Below are 25,074 nucleotides of genomic sequence, written 5' to 3'. Positions count from 1 at the left end.
TTTAGAAATGGGTTGTTGGGTGATCCCGGCAGGCAGAGTTACTGGATTTGTGCAGCTGGTATATTGTGCATGGCTGGAGGACAATAACTCATTAGATTCGGTTTGTAGATAAATCCACTCCACCGCTACAGTTCTCCTAAATGGCTGTTTTTCTTTTGAATAATGCTTTGAAGTGAGTAGAAGTCTTTAAAGCCAGAGCTGATGAATCTGTATTGGCAACTCTGTCAGCTCTTTCCATTAGTGTCGCTACTTCATATGGGGAATCTCAACGGACTAGACAGAAGGAAGGCAGGGGTTTCCTGGAATACCAATGTACCAATGAGTTTACTCCTCTCACTCACATTACACATATGCATTAGTGTTGTCTCACTGAAGCTGTCCTTGACAGCCGTTGAGTAGCATTAAGCTTGCACTTCAAGTGATTGGATCTTGAAAGGGTTTGCAGATCTACAGAGGAATGTGTCATGATTCTTTGAAACAGGGTGAAGCACTTATAATTTACCATGGGGTGAGTGTGGTGCACAATACACTTTACTGGAAGTATTCTGATTCAGGGAATGAACAGGAAATGTTCAGCTATCTGTAGAGTTATGGGTGTGGTCTGTCCTCAATTTTACTGCCTTTTTACCTGTTAGTGATGTTGTGGTTGAATTGGGTAGTGTGGGTGTGCACGTGCAAAAAGTATGTGGACACCCCTTCAAATTGGTGGATTCGGCTACTTCAGCCACAGCCGTTACTGACAGGTGTATAATATCGAGCACACAGACATGCAATCGGCATAGACGAACATTGGCAGTAGAATGGCCTGTACTGAAGAGCTCAGTGACTTTCAACGTGGCACCGTCATAGGATGCCAACTTTCCAACAAGTCAGTTCGTCAAATTTCTGCCCTGCTAGAGCTGCCCCGGTCAACTGTAAGTGCCTTTATTGTGAAGTGGAAATGTCTAGGAACAACAACTGCTCAGACGTGAATAGGTAGGCCACACAAGCTCACAGAAGGGGACCGGTGAGTGCTGAAGCACGTAGTGCGTAAACATTTTCTAGTAGAAAACCTTCCCAGAAGAGTGGAGGCTGTTATATCAGCAAAGGGGGGACCAACTCCATATTAAAGCCCATGATTTTGGAATGAGATGTTCGACGAACAGTTGTCCACATACTTTTAGCCATGTAGTGTATGTGTGTAGCATTTTCTCTCTCCATATTCCATCTGTTCATTCTTTCAGGATCCACTTTAGACAAACTTGTGTCCATATCAATTCTTCTCCATCCATATTCTGTCTGCTCGTCCCTTCAGGTTCCTGGAGTTGGAGAGCAGTGGGCAGCGCAATGAGGTGCGTCTCCACTACCGCACCAAGGGTCAGAAGGCCCACACCGAGGTGTTTCCCTACAGCCTGGCAGACGGACAGTGGCACAAGGTTTCTGTGGCTGTCAGCGCCTCCCACATCATACTGCACGTTGACTGCAACAGGTAGGCTAAACGTACTGAGATATAAACATGTTTAATTTAATCCAGTATTATTCCCAGTATAAACAACCTATAATAAGTAGGGAATAGGATGACTGAAGAGGGTGTATTTTAGTGTTAGAGGCATTATTACCAATCAATTTAATGACTCACCACCTGGATTTTGTCTTATGTAGCAAAATTTGAAATTGTGTTTTTTTTTATATTGGATAAAAGTAGAGACTCAGAGCTACAAAATGGTATATCATACACTGCATTTCTGAGGAACAATGGGAAAGTAATTATGCTTTGAAAGTTGATAAACTTGTAAACTCACTTTTGAGAATGTTTTCTGAATGTTTTGGTGTCTAGTGAAGAGCTCTTCTTTGTCTACACCCATTCAGCATCGTTCACACCCTCTTAAGCTTGAGCCCCACCCACCTCGTTTCGCTTTCGGAGCGTTCAAAGCGCACACTTGACGCTCTGGATGATTTGTTTACCTCTGGATAGCATGAAAACAGCCTAACCAGCTCTGCTGGGAACAATTTCATGAATCTTTTTTTGCCGACGTTTACTGACACCGGCCATATTCAATGGGTGTTTTACACTTTAGCTTAAGACATGTAGCTAGCTAGCTAGGTAAACAACGTATAAGATCACACACGTCACGTAACGTTAGCTAACGAGCCAGCCAGCTAACGTTAGCTAGTTAAACAACAATGAACATCGTGCCAAATCATATCGCTAGTACCCTGCATGAATCTGCTGGGAGCTAACCAACCAGGTTCAATGTTAACTAGCTAACATTAGGCTCTAACTAGCAAAGCAAACGACTCTGGGATACGAATAATAACGTCATACACGTAACGTTAGCTAGGGAGCCAGCCAGCTAATGTTAGCTAGCTAGCTAACAGTATACTTTAGCTTGAAATGAAAACACTTTCTGACAAAATCAGAAACTTGTCATATCTGAAAATGTAGCTAGCTAGACTATCTTACCCGTATACATCATCATGCATGATGGATGCGTCTCCCTGTCACGGATGCCATACCACGGTTGCCCTTAGTTTGAAGATGTAATCCGGTGTTTTCTCCATCTCTTTAGCTATCATATTCCAATTCCACTGATTTCAAAACTCGATCCTCCAGAAAGTGGTGAGCAACACTTACGCAGCTCCACTACACAATACATTTAAAAAAAGGCTCATTCAACAGGATTACCAACACAGACTGACCAGCTCAAATAGACAGAAGCCCTCTATATGGCAGACCAATCCGAACTCCTCTTTCGGCATGTCTAGCCCACTCATTATCTCAGCCAATCATGGCTAGTGGAAAGGTTGCTGACTTTTTCTGTGTCTTAACCAACAAGGCTCATAACTGTAAAGTTTTATTCGTATTTACAGATGGCATATACGTTTCTTATTAAGGCACATGAAAGTTCACATGTTCCTGAAGGCATTTCTACCAAAAAACACATTTTGATTTATTTATTTTAAGAAAAAAAAGATTGGCTCTCCTCTGAAGTCATGACTTGTGACATACGCCTAGATTCCTGAAACGGGTCACATATTATTACTGTTACAAGCTTTAGTGGTTGTAGTATTAGAAGGTGTGGTGTGGTTGGCCAATACAGTATGTTTTATGATGAGCAGTAATCATGTTTTGCTGGCTCGTTCCTGTCTTTCTGTCTCTGTAGGATCTATGAGAGGGTGGTGGAGATCCCATTCATGGACATCCCTGAGGACACAACCTTCTGGTTAGGGCAGCGGAGCAGCGCCCATGGCTTTTTCAAGGTAAATATGACATGTTTTGTAAAGCTGAAGACACTTCATGGTGGCTTAGGTTTGACGGTGTGGCATAAACGGTGCTGATGCTGCATAATAAATTATTCAAATAATTGAAGAGGAAATTAAGCGCGTTGGCTCATGGACGTTGTTTTCCCACATGCCACCCTGGTACGTACCCCGCACCCCCCTTCCCATCCTCGGTTGTTTAGCCCTGGAATTGTTTTATTTATTATGGCTGGGAATTTAATTGCTCGCATTTTCTCAAGACTGTCAATGTAATTTGTGCATTCTTTCTCCTTTCTCTCCCTCACTGCTAAGAATACATTTACAATTGTGTCCCATAAATTGTTTCCCCCCTAGTCTGCTGCTCTATGCATTGCTACCGTAATTATCCCACTAACACTGATTTGGGAGAAATCATTAAACTCTCTGGACCGTGCTCATTAAAGATGGTCCATTGTTTATCAGACATGAAGACATGTATCACCCCTCACAGCGGTTTAATCCACATGGGAACATCCTTCCCATATTGATAACTTAGAGTATAATGTCAGCTTTAATGTCGGGTTTTACCTATTTTAACCACACTGGTACTACTTTTTGTTTGCTGTCGGGCAGAACGTGTATGTGTGTCTGTGTGTTGAACTGCGTGTGTATAATTTTATGTGACGCTCCTGGCTGTTGCATTTCCTCTGCGTTAATTGGCAGATGAAAGAAGACTTGGAGGTCACCCACTAATCTTGACGTGTGCCCACCACACCTCCCCCTTTTGTGCCTCTGAAGCCCTGATTAGTGCTGGGAAAGGAAAGCCACATCTCATCTAAAGGAAAACTCCTTCATTAACGATCAGACATTCTTTCTCTCGGTTTGGATGGGGGTTTAAAGGAAGCAAAAATTGCATCCCCAGCAGTATAGTGGCAAACACTTTTATCACAGAGATGTGATGATACCCATTCAGCAGTTCGATATTATAGCATCCTACATGTATAATATACCATGATGTGTGTGAAGGAGAAGTCCATAAGATGATTCATTCACAATTGATTACCAATTTAGTTGCATTTAGATCTTCATCTTTCATTAAAAGTCACTGTGTGTGGTTTACAGCTGTAGTCTACATCTGGAAAGGAGCTAGTTAGTAATCATACACTCAATAACCTTTCACACTAAATGCACACATTCATCAGTGATACATACATGCATTATCGTCCCTAGTCTAATGGTTTTTCAGCCTTCCACTGAGTTGGTCTAAATTACCGGGAGATGGAAACATGTTTAACAAAACATGACTCATGCCTGCTTCCATCTCGCATGATGTTGCCATGAGAAATCAGCTAATTGGTTTCTTTGGATTTTAATTCGTGGCCAGTAAATTAAAGTGGCAAGACAATTAAAAAAATTCTCATAAGTTGCGTGGCTCCACTTCTGTAAGAGAAGTACATGCACTCAAGGAATGAGATGGGCCAGGTGTCCATGGTTACTGAGTGTCTGGATGTGTGCTTCGACCACACGATGATATGCTATACAATGAGGATACCTATGAATCAAATTTAATGTGTATCTCATAGCTATGCTTATCAAAGGGAATCAGGAGAAAACAGAAATTGCGAATACATTCATTATTGGTTCACTTTACATCCCATTTCAGTCCAATTACCTCAACGGACATCAGGCTGTACCAGTCCAGAGAACACATTAGCTCAGAATAAACTTGTCAGACTCCCTCCCTGCTATCGAAACATACATTTCCAGTAACAGTAATCTTCACTAGATATGTAATACAGTTGTTTACTTATAGCACAGTATTTATTGGGCTTTGTGCGTGACTTGAGGTGTGTGTGTGTGTGTGTGCTAAGAATATTAGACCATCTCTCTTATCTATTTTCTACCTATTGCACATGTAGTTGTCCTAGCTTCTCTTTCTATAACACCGTCCACTGCACTGTGATGACGGCTATCCTCTCATTTAGGGGTGCTATCTGTGATCAAGTAGGACACATTTAGTCAGATGAGACAGTACGCTCTGTGCTGGCTGTAACTAAGCCAGTGTTTTTTTCTATGTGTGTCTGCAGGGTGTAATGCAGGACGTTCAGATATTAGTCATGCCTCAGGGATTCATCTCCCAGTGCCCAGATCTCAACCGGAGTAAGTCCACATTGTAGGAGGATGCTGAGGAGAGAACAGCTCATAATAATGGCCGGAACGGAGCAAATGGAATGGTATCAAACACCTGGAAACCATCTGTTTGATACCATTCCACTACTTATTGGTGCAGTCATATTAAAATGTTATTCATCTGTAACAAAGTTATGTGTAAACATGTTGTCTCTGTGGTCTGTTCTTTTCTAGCTTGCCCAACCTGCAATGACTTCCACGGACTGGTGCAGAAGATCATGGAACTGCAGGATATCTTAGCCAAAACATCCAGCAAGGTACTGTAATGTATCCTGATCATAAACCTTTGTTGTCAAGGCTGATACCTCAGGTTATTCATTTCTGTTTCAACAAGTTTCATTCACCATCAAAGGGCATCTATGGTCTACCTACAGTGCCTTTGGAAAGTATTTGATATTTTGATATGTTACAGCCTTATTCTAAAATGGATTAAAAAAATTATAATAATCCTCAGCAATGTACAAGCAATACCCCATAATGACAAAGCGAAAACACGTCTTTAGAAACAGAAATACCTTATTTACATAAGTATTCAGACCCTTTGGTACAAGACTCAAAATGTTTACCATTGATCATCCTTGAAATGTTTCTTCAACTTGATTGGAGTCCTCCTGTGGTAAATTCAATTGATTGGACATGATTTGGAAAGGCACACACCTGTCTATACAAGGTCTCACAGTTGACAGTGCATGTCAGAGCAAAAACCAAGAATTGTCCGTAGAGCTCCCGAGACAGGATTGTGTCGAGGCACAGATCTGGGGAAGGGTACCAAAACATTTCTCAAGCATTGAAGGTCCCCAAGAACACAGTGACCTCCATCGTTCTTCAATGGAAGAAGTTTGGAACTCCAAGACTCTTCATAGAGCTGGCCGCCCGGCCAAACTGAGCAATCGGGGAAGAAGAGCCTTGGTCAGGGAGGTAACCAAGAACCCGATGGTAAGTCTGACAGAGCATTAGAGTTTCTCTGTGGAGATGGGAGAATCTTCCAGAAGGACAACCATCTCTGCAGCACTCCACCAATCAGGCATTTATGGTAGAGTGACCAGACGGAAGCCACTCCTCAGTAAGAGGCACATGACAGCCCGCTTGGAGTTTGCCAAAAGGCACCTAAAGACTCAGACCATGAGAAACAAGATTGACTGGTCTGATGAAACTAACATTGAACTGTTTGGCCTGAATGCCAAGCGTCACGTCTGGAGGAAACCTGCCACCATCCCTACGGTGAAGCATGGTGGTGGCAGCATCATGCTGTAGGGATGTTTTTCAGCAGCAGTGACTGGGAGATTAGTCAGGATCGAGGCAAAGATGAACAGCGCAGAGATCCTTAATGAAAACCTGCTCCAGAGCACTCAGGACCTCAGACTGGGGTGAATGTCCACGTTCTAACAGGTCAACAACCCTAAGCACACAGCCAAGACGACACAGGAGTGGCTTTGGGACAAGTCTTTGAATGTCCTTGAGTGGCCCAGCCAGAGCCTGGACTTCAGAGCCCGGACTTGAACCTGAAGGAACATCTCTGGAGAGACCCTGAAAATAGCTGTGCAGCAACTCTCCCATCCAACCTGGCAGAGCTTGAGAGAATCTGCAGAGAAAAATGGGAGAAACTCCCCAAGTACAGGTGTGCCAAGCTTGTAGCGTCATACCCAAGAAGAATCGAGGCTGTAATCGCTGCCAAAGGTGCTTCAACAAAGTACTGAGTAAAGGGTCTGAATACTTATGTAAATGTGATATTTCAGTTTGGTATTTTAAATAAATTAGCAAACATTTCTGAAAACCTGTTTTTGCTTTGTCATTATGGGGTATTGTGTGTAGATTGATACATTTTTGGGATGTTTCAGTTTTAGAACAAGGCTGTAACCTAACAAAATGTGGAAAAAGTTAAGGGATCTGAATACTTTCCAAAGGCAATGTATATGAATCTACTTTGATGATGTCATACACTGTAGATCTCCTTTAGTGCATGGTTGACTCTAGCAAGGCTTGTAGTAGAATGCATTTTATGTGTATATAGATCAGTGGTCACCAACCTTTTCTGAGTCATGATCGCTTTCTGAGTCAAAATGCAAGCTGAGATCTCCTGCTCAGATTTTTTTTTACATGACCTAGAAAATGTAAGCCTATGCAACATTAACCAATCAAAAACAGTAGCAATGACGTTTGTGCAGTAGGCTATAGGCCCAATACATTCTCATTGCATATTGGCTAATCTTGAATTGCCTTGCCATTGCTGTTCTTCTCAGACCATTTTGAAATTATATTTACAAAATGTAGGTGTATGATCACTCTGGTAATAGATCATTTGTTGTATTACTTATGAAGCACAGCTGAGAGAGCATAATAATTATAATAACAACGCAAGCTTATCGGAAATAATTTGCTATACTCATTCTTTGCAGTGCTGGTTGTATTGTGAGTGGAAGTAGGGAGAACGTGCATTTTATGGCTTATAAAAGGGTTGAACAAAGTGTAGATAGTGCTGAATAACAATTTAAACATGAACATACTTTTAAAAACAGCAGCCGTTTGCTGTATGTGTTGAGTCTCTCTCTAGTCATGGTTTTAAGTTTTGCTGTATGTGTTGAGTCTCTCTCTAGTCATGGTTTTAAGTTTTGCTGTATGTGTTGAGTCTCTCTCTAGTCATGGTTTTAAGTTTTGCTGTATGTGTTGAGTCTCTCTCTAGTCATGGTTTTAAGTTTTGCTGTATGTGTTGAGTCTCTCTAGTCATGGTTTTAAGTTTTGCTGTGCATTCGAGATTTATTTTTTACAGTCTATGGCTCAAGGAAATTGTGCAGACACAGTGGTCTGAGCTATCTGATTGGCCAGCGGTAAGCCTATAGGTTCACTTGATCTTCTCTGGGCCAGACACATGAAATGGTTAAAAATGGGAACACTTTGCCTTTCCGGGGCTAGGGCTGCTGAATCAAGTGCACCTCCAGCCAACAGCACAAAACAAATAAAAAAACATAGGAACGCAAGGCTTTTTGGGGTTTTTACAGAAATGTTTGGTGATCGACTACGAATGGCTTGGAGATCAACAGGTTGGTGACCACTGATATAGATGGATTATATGCACCGATCTGAGACCCTCTCCCTCCCTCCATCCCCCTCCCTCCCTTTGTATCTGGGCCTGGCTTGGCCAGCTGTCCAGAGCAGAGGAGATGATGAATGGTCTGGATGGATGCTACTGTGAGAGGACCTGCAGCGTCAAGGGGGTCGTCTACAGAGAGGACGAATCATTGACAGATGGCTGCAGGAACTGCACATGCACGGTGGGCTATATCAGTGTGTGTGTGTGTGTGTGTGTGTGTGTGTGTGTGTGTGTGTGTGTGTGTACTATGACTGTACAAAATAATATGAACAACTGCTCTTTCCATGAAATAGACTGACCAGGGGAGTCCAGGTGAAAGCTTGGATTATTGATGTCACTTGTTAAATCCACTTCAATCAGTGTAGATGAAGGGAAGGAGACCGGTTAAAGAAGGATTTTTAAGCCTTTAGACAACAGAGACATGGATTGTGTATGTGTGCCATTCAGAGGGTAAATGGGCAAGTCAAAAGTTTCCCGTGTGTATCAAGAATGGTTCACCAACCAAAAGACATCCAGCCAACTTGACACATCTGTGGGAAGTGAACATGGGTCAGTATCCCTGTGGAACGCTTTTACCACGTTGTAAAGTCCCTGCCCCAATAAATTGAGGCTGTTCGGAGGGCAAAAGGGGCAGGGGTGCACTCAATATTAGGAAGGTGTTCTTAATGTTTTGTACACTCATTGTATATAACTGGTGTGTGTATGTGTGTGCACGCATGTGTCTGTGTGCGTGCATTTGGTTTTACTATCCTTGTGGGCTTCAGAAGTCCTGGACAGACCCTCTCAAGGGTCTACTTTCCTCTTCACCAAGTATGTCAAAGGAGCGTAAATACTTATGAGAGTGCTGTGGTTATTTACCACATCAAAAGAGATTTCACCTCTGTCACTCTCCCAGCTATAGGACATGCATTACTCTCTATGCCACTGGACTCCTGAAATGAGCCAATGGGGTGGATCTGTGGCTTAGCACCTGCAGCCGAGAAACTGAGGAGATCACATATTTCTCAGTACATTACATTGGTATAATGTGAGTAAATCACATCTCTCACTACATTGCACCTAATTACTCAAGACAGATGATAATTATCGTCTGCGATTCGTTCCGCCCCGTTCGTCGAATGAATCATCGGTGCTCATCGACGTGTCACTTCCCTGATGCAGACTGCAATTATGCCATTAGATAGGCGTGTTCGTTACCTTATGTGTGGCAATTAGCGGCGACCTTTGAAACTCAAAGGTCACGGCATTAAGATGTTATCAATTATGGTGGATCAGTCACATAGAGTGGTTCTTCCTTCAAAAGTTGCATCATACTGCAGCACAGCTTGAAGGGTGCTGCAGAATGGTATGGCACGTTGGAGTGCATGACACCATCGTATTTTACTCTCAGCCATTGTCTCCATTAATGCTAGTTAATTTTAGTTTGACCACCAGAGGACATCTTTGAGATGTTAAGTTATTGAAATGACATGGAGCTGTAGACCTAGTGTCCTGTTTACTGTAGCTATTTTAGCGTAACTTACTTATTGGCATACAGGCCTACTTCAATATAAAGTATATCAATCAATCAATCATTCATTTGTGTGTGTCATCACACAGCATACTGTAATGGTCTGGATGTAGCTGGTGCAGAGGAGTCAGGCGCAGGACAGCAGAGACGAGTAACACAAGTAACTTTACTCAAATATTCAAATAACATGTCGTAAATACCGAGGACACAATAACGGACCGAACATACATAAAACAATCACGCACAAAAACCATGGGGAAAACAGAGGGTTAAATAATGAACATGTAATTGGGGAATTGAAACCAGGTGTGTAAAACAAAGACAAAACAAATGGAAAATGAAAAGTGGATCGGTTATGGCTAGAAGGCCGGTGACGTTGACCGCCGAACGCCGCCCAAATAAGGAGAGGGACCGACTTCGGCGGAAGTCGTGACACATACAAGTCATCCATGTCTTTAAATACAGCATTTTAGTTCTAAAACGAAATAACAAAGGGTGCCTTGAATAATTAAACAATGAATAAACCGCAACACGTCGGCTAAAGCAATTGAATTCACAAATGCATTTGACTGTTTTTAATATTGGTTGTACTAGAGACGTTAAAACCGTTTTTGTTAATTAACAGACTATATGGGATTGATTATAATTTGTTTGTAAATTATTCATGTATTTGTTGTGCTGTTTATACTGTTAGAAATGTTGCTTAATTAAATTGATTAATATCATGGTGTTTCTATTCCAAGAAAAACTCAAATGCAATTTACGGTAGCCTATGTAGGCCTCAGAGTTTCCGTTAGGAAGATATGGCTCTGTACAATGTGACCGGTCGGGAGTAGACCTAAGCTACTAAGCGACTGCAAGTGAAGAGCAAAATAATCCTAATATTTCCACACCCTAATTGTAGGCTAACCAATACCCACATGGAGATTCAGTGAAAATAAAAAACGGATTTATCAAGACCAGTCCTCTCAAAGCAGCACGAAACGGTGCTGAAATAGTTGACCACATGCTGGTAGGGTATTGCTTCAAATCCTATTATCACAATTGGATGACTTTGGGTGTTTCATTAAGCAACAATTTGTTGCCTTCAATTCTAATAGCCTACTTTGTTCCAATATTTTTGTCATTCAGTGATATTTATTCCCATAGTAATTCGTTATGGATCCATCCAGATCTGAATGGAAAACAATGCATGTGGTGGGCTATACAAAGAGATGGGTGAAGTAACGTATCTCGCAAACATCCATTAATACATTTAAAGTCCCTAAACTCGGCAAGAGTCTATTGTCCTGCTGATAGCCCATCAAGGGTGAATGGCTTCTTTTCTATTCCAATTTATTGGAAAGGCTGCTGAACCACACTTGGACCACAGCGTTGTTGCATACTTACAGTACAGTGCACTTTCACTCCATTCTCCGCCTGTCTCTCTACCAATGCCACCAGATTATTATTGTTGTTATCGGTAACATTCTACAAGTAAATGTGTAAATGTAATAAATAAAATACCTACATTAAATAGCTCAGGTCTTCAAAATATGTGAAACCTTTTTTTAATTATTTTTTATCTACGCTTAGTAGCGGAGCTTTATGGCTTTGCCATTAACTTGCATATATTCAGTCAACACATATATTTTAAGAATATAATTCAATATAACAGACCATTTTTGTTTCTCTTACAATAAAAACCTTATAGTGTAACAACAGTTTTTAACTTGCGTATATTCAGTCAACACATACATCTTAAGAATATAATGGAATATAACAGACCATTTTTGTTTCTCTTACAATAAAAACCTTATAGTGTAACAACAGTTTTAGTAAGTAATAAGCTACGGTCCAGTTACAGCTTCTTCTGACAAAGTAGGAACAAAAAAAAGTATATTTTAAGTGTTCTCATGGACAGAGGAAGAGCAATTTTTACACTATTGTTCTAAATTCAATCACTCTTCTTCTTCATCCTCATCATTCAGTTCATTCAAATTCAATTGTAATACATTTTGTCACTCTCGTTGAACAAGTCCAAATCCCTTTTGCATGTGCTCCAAAGGGATAACTTTAAAAAAAACATGATATAGGTACATTTAAATAATCTAAAGGAAAAATGTTATTATTTATGCCTACTCTAGTGGATATAAGTATTTGAGGCATATCATGTGAATTAGGCCTCATGTAAAATCATTGTCAAAAGTGCCAGAGATACTTTTGCATGACAAACAGGTTCCGTTAGATTACAATATAAATTATCTCTCAGCTTGGAACAGTGTAAACAATAATAAATAAAGTAAAAGTAATACCAGAGTATGTTCTAATGTGAAAAAAATGTAAATCCTTTAATACAGCATAGCAAAGTTTAAAAACTGCCAGATTTGTGAAATTGCTATATCCAATATTTTGCGGTTGCATGAGGCTTGGCGATTACAGAATCAGTAGGATCTTAAGCAAACACTCACATAGGCAAGAGAAGCAGGAACAGCGGAAGGTAGTCTAGTGGTTAGAGCGTTGGACTAGTAACTGAAAGGTTGGAAGATTGAATCCCCGAGCTGACAAGGTAAAAATCTGTTGTTCTGCCCCTGAACAAGACAGTTAACCCACTGTTCCTAGGATGTCATTGAAAATACGAATTTGTTCTTAATGGACTTGCCTAGTTAAATGAATAGGGCTGAGTGACTCACTCATTTCTGGCTTCTGTTCAAAATAAGTTATATTAAGGTTAAAGACATTCTTTCTGATTGTCTATAGCATGCAGTCTCTCCTCTCGCTACAGGTTATTTTGTTTTAAGTACTATGTGGATTGTAATAAATATATATATTTGTAGGGATTGATGTATTTTTCGTAAGGCTAAATCTGGTCTGTGATATTGAGTACTTTGGCGTACTTAAACATCAAATACATTGCAAGTTTGCCCTTTTTTGGCCATTAGGATACACTTCACATTAGGTCTCAACTATGACTGACCACAGTATCTGTCGGTAGTCTAAACTGTGGCACAAATTTAGGTATTTTTCCCACCTAGCCGAGCTATTAGACTAACCATTTGTAAATGAATGGAGGTGTAAATGTTTCAGTCAGTCTTTCTCCTATCGCACTAGAGTCCTGCATCAGGCTTAACAAAATCAGCTGGTGGGTGGTCCTGGAGTTGAGAGAACTTTGGTAAATAAATGTTAAATAAATACACTTGACATGTGGAATGACAATTTTAGAAAAATAGGATACTTGTGCCCTACAGCCCATTACATAAATGAAAAGTGGATGTTATCCACCACGGAGTAGGGCAGAGCAGCTCAAAAATACAGATGACATAAGACCAGCTATTGTGAAAGAATACTTGTGGATCTTGTTGATTTCCTCTATCGCTTCAAGAGGCCTACTGTCCACCTGGTAATTGTGTGGATCCAAAGGATAAAGGGTCACCTTCAGATGGACGAAATGAATAACATACAGTTGGCGGTTATACAGTGCCTTGCGGAAGTATTTACCCCCATGGCATTTTTCCTATTTTGTTGCCTTACTACTTGGAGTTAAAATAGATTTTTGGGGGGTATGCATCATTTGATTTACACAACATGCCTACCACTTTGAAGATGCAAAATGTTTTTTATTGTGAAATAAACAAGAAGTAAGACAAAAAATAGAACTTGAGTGTGCATAACTATTCACCCCCCCAAAGTCAATACTTTGTATAGCCACCTTTTGCAGCAATTACAGCTGCAAGTCTCTTGGGGTATGACTCTAAAAGCTTGGCACATCTAGCCACTGGGATTTTTGCCCATTCTTGAATGCAAAATTGCTCCAGCTCCTTCAAGTTGGATGGGTTCCGCTGGTGTACAGCAATCTTTAAGTCAAACCACAGATTCTCAATTGGATTGAGGTCTGGGCTTTGACTAGGCCATGCCAAGATATTTAAATGTTTCCCCTTAAATCACTTGAGTGTTGCTATAGCAGTATGCTTAGGGTCATTGTCCTGCTGGAAGGTGAACCTCCGTCCTAGTCTCAAATCTCTGGAAGACTGGAACAGGTTTCCCTCAAGAATTTCCCTGTATTTAGCGCCATCCATCATCCCTTCAATTCTGACCAGTTTCCCAGTCCCTGCCGATGAAAAACATCCCCACGGCATGATGCTGCCACCACCATGCTTCACTGTGGGGATGGTGTTCTCGAGGTTATGAGAGGTGTTGGGTTTGCGCCAGACATAGTGTTTTCCTTGATGGCCAAAAAGCTACATTTTAGTCTCATCTGACCTTCTTCCATATGTTTGGGGAGTCTCCCACATGCCTTTTGGCGAACACCAAACATGTTTGCTTATTTGTTTCTTTAAGCAATGGCTTTTTATGGCCACTCTTTTACGTAAAGCCCATGTCTGTGGAGTGTACGTCTTAAAGTGGTCCTATGGACAGATACTCCAATCTCCGCTGTGGAGCTTTGCAGCTCCTTCAGGGTTATCTTTAGTCTCTTTGTTGCCTCTCTGATTAATGATTGCCTGGTCCGTGAGTTTTGGTGAGCGGCCCTCTTTTGGCAGGTTTGTTGTGGTGCCATATTCTTTCAAATTTATATTAATGGATTTAATGGTGCTCTGTGGCATGTTCAAAGTTTCGGGTATTTTTTTATAACCCAAAACTGATCTGTACTTCTCCACAACTTTGTCCCTGACCTGTTTGAAGAGCTCCTAGTTCTTCATGGTGCCGCTTGCTTGGTGGTGCCCCTTGCTTGGTGTTGCAGACTCTGGGGCCTTTCAGAACAGGTGTATATACTGTATATATACTGAGATCATGTGACAGATCATGTGACACTTAGATTGCACACAGGTGGACTTTCCTTAATTAATTATGTGACTTCTGAGGGTAATGGGTTGCCCCAGATCTTATTTAGGGGCTTCATAGCAAAGGGGGTGAATACTTATGCAAGCACCATTTTTCAGTTTTTTATATTTTTAGATTTTTTAAAAACATTTTTTCATTTCACTTCACCAATTTGGACTATTTTGTTTATGTCCATTCCAAGAAATCCAAATGAAATCCATTTAAATTGCAGGTTGTAATGCAACAAAATAGGAAAAATGCCAAGGGGGGTGAATACTTTTGCAAGGCACTGTACACAGTACACTGTATCGGCAGGATAGAACAGCAGCCTCTTGTAAGACAAGGGATGACGGTCTATGTATATTTGTAAACAACAGCTGGTGCACGATATCTAAGGAAGTCTCGAGGTTTTGCTCACCTGAGGTGGAGTGTCTCATGAGAAGCTGTAGACCACACTACCTACCTAGAGAGTTTTCATCTATATTCTTCGTAGCTGTCTGTTTACCACCACAAACCGATGCTTGCACTAAGACCGCACTCAATGAATTGTATATGGCCATAAACAAACAGTGAAACCCTCATCCAGAGGCGGCGCTCCTTGTGGCCGGGCACTTTAATGCAGGGAAACTTAAATCCGTTTGACCTAATTTCTACCAGAATGTTAAATTTGCAACTAGAGGGATAAAATCTCTAGACCACCTTTACTCCACACACAGAGACACGTACAAAGCTCTCACTCGCCCTCCATTTGGCATATCTGACCATAATTCTATCATCCTGATTCCTGCTTACAAGCAAAAATTATAGCAGGACTCACCAGTGACTCGGTCAGTTAAAAAGTGGTCAGATGAAGCAGATGCTAAGCTACAGGACTGTTTTGCTAGCACAGGCTGGAATATGTCCTGGGATTCTTCCGATGGCATTGAGGAGTACACCACATCAGTCAATGGCTTCATGTACGTACAGTGACTGTACGTACAGATCCCAACCAAAAGCCATGAATTACAGGCAACATCCGCACTGAACTAAAGGGTAGAGCTGCCGCTTTCAAGGAGTGAGACTCTAAACCGGAAGCTTATAAGAAATCCTTTATATTGCACTCCACACTGCCCTTTCCCACCTGGACAAAAGGAACACTTATGTGAGAATGTTATTTATTGACTACAGCTCAGCGTCCAACAGTATAGGGCACTCAAAGCTCATCACTAACCTAAGACCCTGGGACTAAACACCTCCCTCTGCACCTGAATCCTGGACTTCATGACGGGCCGCCACCAGGTGGTAAGGGTAGGTAACAACACATCCGCCCCTCAGGGATACGTGTTCAGTCCCCTCCTGTAGTCCCTGTTCACTCATGGCTGCACGGCCAGGCACGACTCCAACACCATCATTAAGTTTGCCGATGACACAATAGTGGTAAGCCTGACCACCGACAACAACGAGACAGCCTATAGAGTGGAGGTTAGAGACCTGACAGTGTGGTGCAAGGACAACAACCTCTCCCTCAACATGATCAAGACTAAGGAGATGATTGTGTACTACAGGAAAAGGAGGACCGAATAAAAAAAAAAGTTTTATTATCCAAATGTTGAACTCCGGGACCACCAGCAAGCCATTTTTTGGGGGTTGCTTGATGCAGGACTAGCGGCAGACAAGAGAGACTCTTGGACTGAAACATTCACACCTCCATTCATTTACGAGAAGATAGTCAATTTGTACGAAAGTTCCGACTACCGATAGATCAGTGTTCTAACTCCCCCTTGTGATAGTGTGGTGCCATGACAGAATGATGCAATTTACCACAATCTGCCACCATCTACCACAAATAGTCATGGCATATTTTTTTTATTTAACCAGGCATAAGCTCAACATTTAATTGAGGAACCACTGTACATGTTCCTTTTGAGCAAAGTTGAATTATCTGAGAGGAATGGGGTGAGCTACAGAGGTAGAGATACAGTATGCATCTCATACTTATTTCATTCTTAAGACTGAATACTCCCCTGACCTCTTATTTAAGATACGTTTAATTCTGTTGCCTGTCAGTTTGAGTGACTTCCTGTCTTTTCTCTTTCCTACAGAACGGCACGGTGCAGTGTGAGACTATCTCCTGCCCTCCCCCTCAGTGCCCAGCGGACACCACGCCTGCCTACGTGAAGGGTGCCTGCTGCATGGAGTGCCAACGTGAGTAAAATGTTTTAACATAAACACGCACAGATGGACACACGTATGCACACACATACACACATAAACACTCCTCTTCTCACACACACACACAGAAACACCAGAGACACACATAGCACGCCTCCACAACGGCTGCCTGGCAACTGACCACAGCTCTGCGTTGCTAAGCTGCTCCCCAACACACCTCCTGAGATGCTCCATACTTTTGCATATACATGGACCAATCAATTATTCAACAGCCAGCTTCTCAACAGAGCTGGCCACATTGACACAAATGGGAAACAGAATTCAGGGGTCGCAGGATATGAGATGAACTAGTTCCTGTTTACAATAGACAGGATGATGCTATGAGCCGGGAGCTCGTCCAAGGACTTTCAGGGAGTTTTCTTTATAAGAAAAATGTCAAATTAAGAAATGGAAGTTGGAAGCTGTTGGAGTATCCTTTTGTCTGGCTGAGTGGGTGGTTCTGTAACGGCTTTCCTCCTCCTCTTCATCCGAAAAGGAGGAGCAGGGATTGAACCAAAATGAAGCGTTGGAATATGACATACTGATTTATTGAACAAGACGAAAAAACACGAAAACACTTTAACAAACTACAAAACAACAAACGACGTAGACACACCTGAACATAAGAACTTACATATAACGAAGAATGCATGAAACAGGAACAGACTACATAAACCGAACAAACGAACAAACAAACCGAAAACAGTCCCGTGTGGCGCAACGTACACAGACACAGGAGACAACCACCCACAACAAACAATGTGAAAACACCTACCTTAATATGACTCTCAATCAGAGGAAATGAAAACCACCTGCCTCTAATTGAGAGCCATATCAGGTCACCCTTAAACAAACATAGAAACACATAACATAGACTACCCACCCAAACTCACGCCCTGACCGTCAAACACATACAAAATAACAGAAAACCGGTCAGGAACGTGACATAACCCCCCCCCCCCCCTCAAGGTGCGTACTCCGAACGCACCACCAAAGGTCTAGGGGAGGGTCTGGGTGGGCGTCTGACCACGGTGGTGGCTCAGGCTCTGGGCGAGGTCCCCACCCCACCATAGTCAATCCCAGCTTACGTCTCCCCCTTAGAATGACCACCCTCATAATACACCCACTTAATTTTAATGGTAACCTTACGATAAGAGGCAGCACCGGGACAAGGGGCAGCACCGGGATAGAGAGATAGCTCAAGACAGAGAGGTAGGTCAGGATAGAGAGGTAGCTCAGGATAGAGTGGCAGCTCCGGACAGAGAGACAGCTCTGGACTGAGGGGCAGTTCTGAATAAATGGCCGCACTGGGCTGAGGGGCAGCTCATGACTGGCTGACGGCTCTGGACGCTCATGGCTGGCTGACGGCTCTGGACGCTCATGGCTGGCTGACGGCTCTGGACGCTCATGGCTGGCTGACGGCTCTGGACGCTCATGGCTGGCTGACGGCTCTGGACGCTCATGGCTGGCTGACAGCTCTGGACGCTCATGGCTGGCTGACGGCTCTGGACGCTCATGGCTGGCTGACGGCTCTGGACGCTCATGGCTGGCTGACGGCTCTGGACGCTCATGGCTGGCTGACGGCTCTGGCAGATCCTGTCTGGCTGGCGGCTCTGGCAGATCCTGTCTGGCTGGCGGCTCTGGCAGATCCTGTCTGGCTGGCGGCTCTGGCAGATCCTGTCTGGCTGGCGGCTCTGGCAGATCCTGTCTGGTTGGCGGCTCTGGCAGATCCTGTCTGGTTGGCGGCTCTGGCAGATCCTGTCTGGTTGGCGGCTCTGGCAGATCCTGTCTGGTTGGCGGCTCTGGCAGATCCTGTCTGGTTGGCGGCTCTGGCAGATCCTGTCTGGTTGGCGGCTCTGGCAGATCCTGTCTGGTTGGCGGCTCTGGCAGATCCTGACTGACGAATGGCCCTAGCGGCTCCTGACTGACTAACGGCTCTGACGGCTCGGGACAGACGGGCGGCTCTAATGGCTCGGGACAGACGGATGGCTCAGACGGCAATGGGCAGACGGCACTGGGCAGACGGATGGCTCAGATGGCGCTGGGGAGACGGATGGCTCAGATGGCGCTGGGGAGACGGATGGCTCAGATGACGCTAGGGAGACGGATGGCTCTGGCCGGATGAGGCGCACTGTAGGCCTGGTGCCGGAACTGGAGGCACCGGGCTAAGGACACGCACCTTCAGGCTAGTGCGGGGAGCAGGGACAGGGCACACTGACCTCTCGAAGCGCACTATAGGCCTGGTGCGTGGTACCGGCACTGGTGGTACCGGGCTAAGGGCACGCACCTCAGGGCGAGTGCGGGGAGAAGGAACAGTGCGTACAGGGCTCTGGAGACGCACAGGTGGCTTAGTGCGTGGTGCCGGAACTGGAGGCACTGGGCTGGAGACACACACCATAGGGAGAGTGCGTGGAGGAGGAACAGGGCTCTGAAAACGCACTGGAAGCCTGGTGCGTGGTGTAGGCACTGGTGGTACTAGGCTGGGGCGGGAAGGTGGCACCGGAAATACCGGACCGTGTAGGCGTACTGGCTCCCTTGAGCACTGAGCCTGCCCAACCTTACCTGGTTGTATGCTCCCCGTCGCCTGACCAGTGCGGGGAGGTGGAATAACCCGCACCGGGCTATGTAGGCGAACCGGGGACACCATGCGTAAGGCTGGTGCCATGTAAGCCGGCCCAAGGAGACGTACTGGTGGCCAGATATGTAGAGCCGGCTTCATGGCACTTGGCTCAATGCTCAATCTAGCCCTACCAGTGCGGGGAGGTGGAATAACCCGCACCGGGCTATGCACACGTACAGGAGACACCGTGCGCTCTACTGCGTAACACGGTGTCTGCCCGTACTCCCGCTCTCCACGGTTAGCCTGGGAAGTGGGCGCAGGTCTCCTACCTGCCCTTGGCCCACTACCTCTTAGCCCCCCCCCCCCCCCCCCCCCCCCCCAAGAAATGTTTGGGGTTTCTTCTCGGGCTTCCTTGCTAGCCGCGTACCTTCATATCTGCGGTTTTGAGCTTGATTCTCCGGCTTCCAGCCACGTCTCCTTGCTGCCTCCTCATACCACCGCTCCTGGGCTCTCGCTGCTTCCATCTCCTCACGAGCGCGTCGATATTCCCCAATATGAGCCCAGTGTCCTTTTCCCTCCAATATTTCATCCCATGTCCAGGATTCCTGTGTAGCAGGCCACTGCTCGAATTCACGCCGCTTGGTTCTGGTGTGGTGGGTGGTTCTGTAAAGGCTTTCCTCCTCCTCTTCATCCGAAGAGGAGGAGCAGGGATTAAACCAAAATGCAGCGTTGGAATATGACATACTAATTTATTGAACAAGACGAAAAAACACGAAAACACTTTAACAAACTACAAAACAACAAACGACGTAGACGCACTTGAACATAAGAACTTACATATAACGAAGAACGCATGAAACAGGAACAGACTACATAAACCGAACAAACAAACCGAAAACAGTCCCGTGTGGCACAACGTACACAGACACAGGAGACAACCACCCACAACAAACAATGTGAAAACACCTACCTTAATATGACTCTCAATCAGAGGAAATGAAAACCACCTGCCTCTAATTGAGAGCCATATCAGGTCACCCTTAAACAAACATAGAAACACATAACATAGACTACCCACCCAAACTCACGCCCTGACCGTCAAACACATACAAAATAACAGAAAACAGGTCAGGAACGTGACAAGTGGACTATGAAACATAAAGATAAATGTCTGTGTTTTGTATTTGATCAATAGCCGTTTGCTATATACGCTCAAACTTGTAGTGTATTTGAGGTTTAAAACTGCTTCTAAAGTTTGTAGTTTCCACTTGATTTTCCCTGACAAAAAATGTATCAACCCCTAGAAAAATGTTAATTAATTATAATCCACATAATAATTCACATTTCCTTCTACTGCGGGATTATTTTCCTGCTGTAGCAAACTGGCTCAAATTAGGATCCTATATCTGTACATGCTGTATGTCATATATTCAAAGGTTCTCTCAACTTTGTTTGCTCTCAATAAGGCATGGCTCTTATTTTTGTCTCTTGTGTGACTACCTATACCTTATATATACAGTACCAGTCAAAAGTGGGTTAGTACCCGCAAAATACCAGTCTCAATGTCAACAGTGAAGAGGCGACTCCAGGATACTGGCCTTCTAGGCAGAGTTGCAAAGGAAAAGCCATATATAAGACTGGCCAATCAAAAGAAAAGATTAAGATGGGCAAAAGAACACAGACACTGGACAGAGGAACTCTGACTAGAAGGCCAGCATCCCAGAGTTGCCTCTTCACTGTTCACTTCACTCTTCACAGACGTTGAGACTGGTGTTTTCCGGGTACTATTTAATGAAGCTGCCAGTTGAGGACTTGTGAGGCATCTGTTTCTCAAACTAGACACTCTAATGTACTTGCCCTCTTGCTCAGTTGTGCACCGGGGCCTCCCACTCCTCTTTCTATTCTGTTTAGAGCCAGTTTGCGCTGTTCTGTGAAGGGAGTAATACACAGCGTTGTACCAGATCTTCAGGTTCTTGTCAATTTCTCGCATGGAATATCTTTCATTTCTCAGAACAAGAATAGACTGACGAGTTTCCGAAGAAAGTTATTTCTTTCTGGCCATTAGAGCCTTTTTATCGAACCCACAAATGCTGATACTCCAGATACTCAACTAGTCTAAAGAAGGCCAGTTTTATTGATTCTATAAATAATATATCATCTATAAAATGATAATGGGCCTATGTAGATATTACATAAAAGAAATCAGCCGTTTCCAGCAACAATAGTCATTTACAACATTAACAATGTTTACACTGTATTTCTGATCAATTTGATGTTATTTTAATGGACAAAAAAATAGCTTTTCTTTAAAAATCAAAGACATTTCTAAGTGACCAAAAACCTTTGAATGGTAGTGTATATGAGGCCTGGGTGGGTTAAACAGTACATACTCTCACATGTAAATTGAATTCACTTCAAACTCACACTCTACAAAACCTCCATTAGCTTAGCTAGCTAATCAGGCTGTGTTGATGTAAACACTCACTCCATACCCACTTCATACCCAACTGCACTGCGTTGTGGCAGGGGGAGTGGATCATAAGGCCTGTAAGCATCCTAATCTGACATCAACACACTGGTATTAATCCTCCTGCTACTGTGTCTCTACCGTGTCTCTGTGTACAGCGCTTATCTCACTTAGGTAGACAAACACAGGGTTTATTAAGCTTGCTTTGGTGTTAGACACAAAGACACAGCGCCCTCTCCAAATTAAAACCTTATCTGTTCACATACTGTACAGTACCCTCGTCCACGGAGCGGGAGGCAAGGAGCTAGGTTCTCGTTCTAATGACTTGTCAAACACAATGTTTAATTGCGTTGTCAAAAGTTCATCATTGATTTTCCTTGTAATCACCATTCTAACATACTGGATGTGATGTATCAGTTTATTCAGTTTTACTACTGTAGTTCTTGTGCAGATGTAGGAATTCACAGTTTGATTGAAGTGTGAAGTGGCTTAGGGCTAGTTCTATATCGTGCTTTCCTCCAATAATTCTGATAACCAGGTAGCCAACCACTCAAACCTCCACATCAAACTGACACATTTAATACGATGTTCTGCCCAAGTAAGAATGACATTGAAGTCCAATGCTCCAATTCTATTTTCTGATAATAAAGATTGCCATGTCTGATCCCAGTGTCTCCACACCACCACAGGTTGTCACAGACTGCCATACTGAAAAGTGTGTGTGTGTGTGTGTGTGTGTGTGTGTGTGTGTGTGTGTGTGTGTGTGTGTGTGTGTGTGTGTGTGTGTGTGTGTGTGTGTGTGTGTGTGTGTGTGTGTGTGTGTGTGTGTGTGTGTGTGTGTGTGTGTATGGATGTGTGTCCGTGGCATGTGTCTATTTCCAGCTGTATGCCATTTCGGAGAAGAAGAGTTGGTGGAGGGAGATCAGAAAGCGGTGCATTATAACTCTGGCAGATGCCAGCTGTCTGAGTGCAGGGTGAGTAACACGGCAGCCCTAATGAAAACATACAACTGTTTTTCTGCAGTACTGCTTGCTTAAAACTCCTTCAACTCTTCTGAAAAAATACAATAATTCAAGCAAACAAGCGCTAAAAGTGTATTTCAGTGTTTCCATTTTCATCTTGATGTGTATGACAGCCTCATTTAAATACTGATTCCAGACTGGAGCTGCGCTCCTCAGGCCAGGGGCTAAATCAAGTCTGAATGAGAGACTGTGATGGGCCGTCAACATCAGCTAAATGAATTGATCCGTTGGTTGTCAACTCTCCATTTTTTCTATTGCTCTCTAAGGAGAAAGTAAATGGGCAGAACTGAGTAATTGAGTTTCCATAAGGGTACCAAACTGTCACAGCATGTCAATCACTCCAGTGTTTTGATCCATCCTCATCAAATAGATCTCCTGTGGATTCATGCATGGCCCTATAGATTTTATTTAAAAAATACCTATATTCTGCATTGTTGGGAAGTGCACGTAAGTAAACATTTCACTGTTAGTCTACACCTGTTGTTTACGAAGCATGGGACAATTAAGATTTGATTTGAGACTGATGGATGTACACTCAGAAAAAAAAGGTGCTAAGTACTGTACAACCATACAGGGTTCTTCGGGTTGTCCCCATAGGGGAACCGTTTTTGGTTCTGTGTAGAACCCTTTGCATAGGGTTCTACCTAGAACCCTCTATGAATGGTTTTGCCTAGAACCCTCTATGAAGGGTTTTACCAAGAACCATTTTATCATCTAAAGCAGGGGTGTCAAACTCATTCCACGGAGGGCCTAGTGTCTGCAGGTTTTTGGTTTTTCCTTTCAATAAAGCCCTAGACAACCAGGTGTGGGGAGTTCCTAACTAATTAGTGATGTTAATTCATCAATCAAGTACAAGGGAGGAGCGAAAACCCGCAGACACTCGGCCCCCCGTGGAATGAGTTTGACACCTGTGATCTAAAGGTTCTTCCTAATACCGTCTATGAAGGGTTCTACCGAGAACCCTTTTATCTTTGGTGGGTTCTTCCTAGAACCCTCTATGAACGGTTCCACCAGCGTTATTAGCCTTTAACATGTATAATTTATGATAATACATTACATATATTGAGGCCTTTTTTAAGGCCTAGTTATACCCTAACACGGCGGTGTTAGGAATCTCCTGGTTGACAGGCCACATCAGGCCTGAAAGTTACATAATGCTGACTTGCAAAAGTGATGTGTAATTCTATTGAAATCGAGTTAGGATATTGTTGTTGTTGTTAATTGTTGTTAATCACCCGCAACCTACATTCAGGGTGACTGCCAGGGTAGGAAAGATTAAATACTGAGACGACCTACAATCATCTAAACTGAAACAGCCAGTAACGGGTGTAATAAATCCAACAGATTGGATTAGTTTAGAAAACCGTATGTTATCACTGTGTAGCATAAAATGTATCAACCAATCAATGTACATGCACAAACAAATATTACAGTAAAACAACCAATTCTGAAAATCTCCCTGCAATAGAGCATGCTGTGAAATATTATAAATGGTTCAATCTAGAACCCTTCTTGCCTTCCAAAGAATCATCAAAGAACCCTTTCTTCCAAAAAAGTTTACTATGATGTTAAAGGTTCTAGGTAGAACCTTTTGCCTTAAAAAAAGAACCCTTCTCTTCCAGATACATTTTTCTGATCAAAACAATTCTTGGTAGAACCCTATCGCTCCACAAAGAACCCTTTTTTTCTAAGAGTGTATGGTTAGGTCACTCACCTGGCCCACTGACAGCCCCTGCTTTCTGACAGCACAGATACAGACATGGATAAAGATACAGCTACAGACAGACAGACTCAGAGATAGACATAGATAAAGACACAGGTACAGACACAGATACACACATGGATAAAGATACAGCTACAGACAGAAAGATACAGACTCACACAGACATAGACACAAGCAACAGACAGAAGCTGCAGAACCAGACATCAGCTGCAGATGAAAGGACTGGGTGATGGCAATAGTCATCCTGGTCCTCCAGTCTCAGACAGGTGGCCATCTGGCTACTGGTGACAGCTGCCTGTCATGTCTTG

At 43.3% G+C, this 25,074-nt stretch overlaps 1 protein-coding gene across 1 annotated transcript in view; it reads left to right on the top strand.

Annotated features, from left to right (window-relative positions):
- LOC129867220 (protein kinase C-binding protein NELL2-like) overlaps positions 1 to 25,074 on the top strand; it is a 105,133-nt gene that overhangs the window by 13,603 nt on the left and 66,456 nt on the right. The window contains exons 4-10 of the mRNA XM_055940479.1: positions 1,295 to 1,468; positions 3,144 to 3,240; positions 5,307 to 5,379; positions 5,584 to 5,666; positions 8,550 to 8,678; positions 16,886 to 16,988; positions 22,904 to 22,995. Coding sequence (XP_055796454.1) covers positions 1,295 to 1,468; positions 3,144 to 3,240; positions 5,307 to 5,379; positions 5,584 to 5,666; positions 8,550 to 8,678; positions 16,886 to 16,988; positions 22,904 to 22,995 — 751 coding nt within the window. The remainder of the gene's footprint in view (positions 1 to 1,294; positions 1,469 to 3,143; positions 3,241 to 5,306; positions 5,380 to 5,583; positions 5,667 to 8,549; positions 8,679 to 16,885; positions 16,989 to 22,903; positions 22,996 to 25,074) is intronic.

The sequence above is a fragment of the Salvelinus fontinalis genome, chromosome 12, assembly GCF_029448725.1.
Source record: "Salvelinus fontinalis isolate EN_2023a chromosome 12, ASM2944872v1, whole genome shotgun sequence".
Classification (NCBI taxonomy): domain Eukaryota; kingdom Metazoa; phylum Chordata; class Actinopteri; order Salmoniformes; family Salmonidae; genus Salvelinus; species Salvelinus fontinalis.
This window is presented reverse-complemented; position numbering and strand designations above follow the sequence as displayed.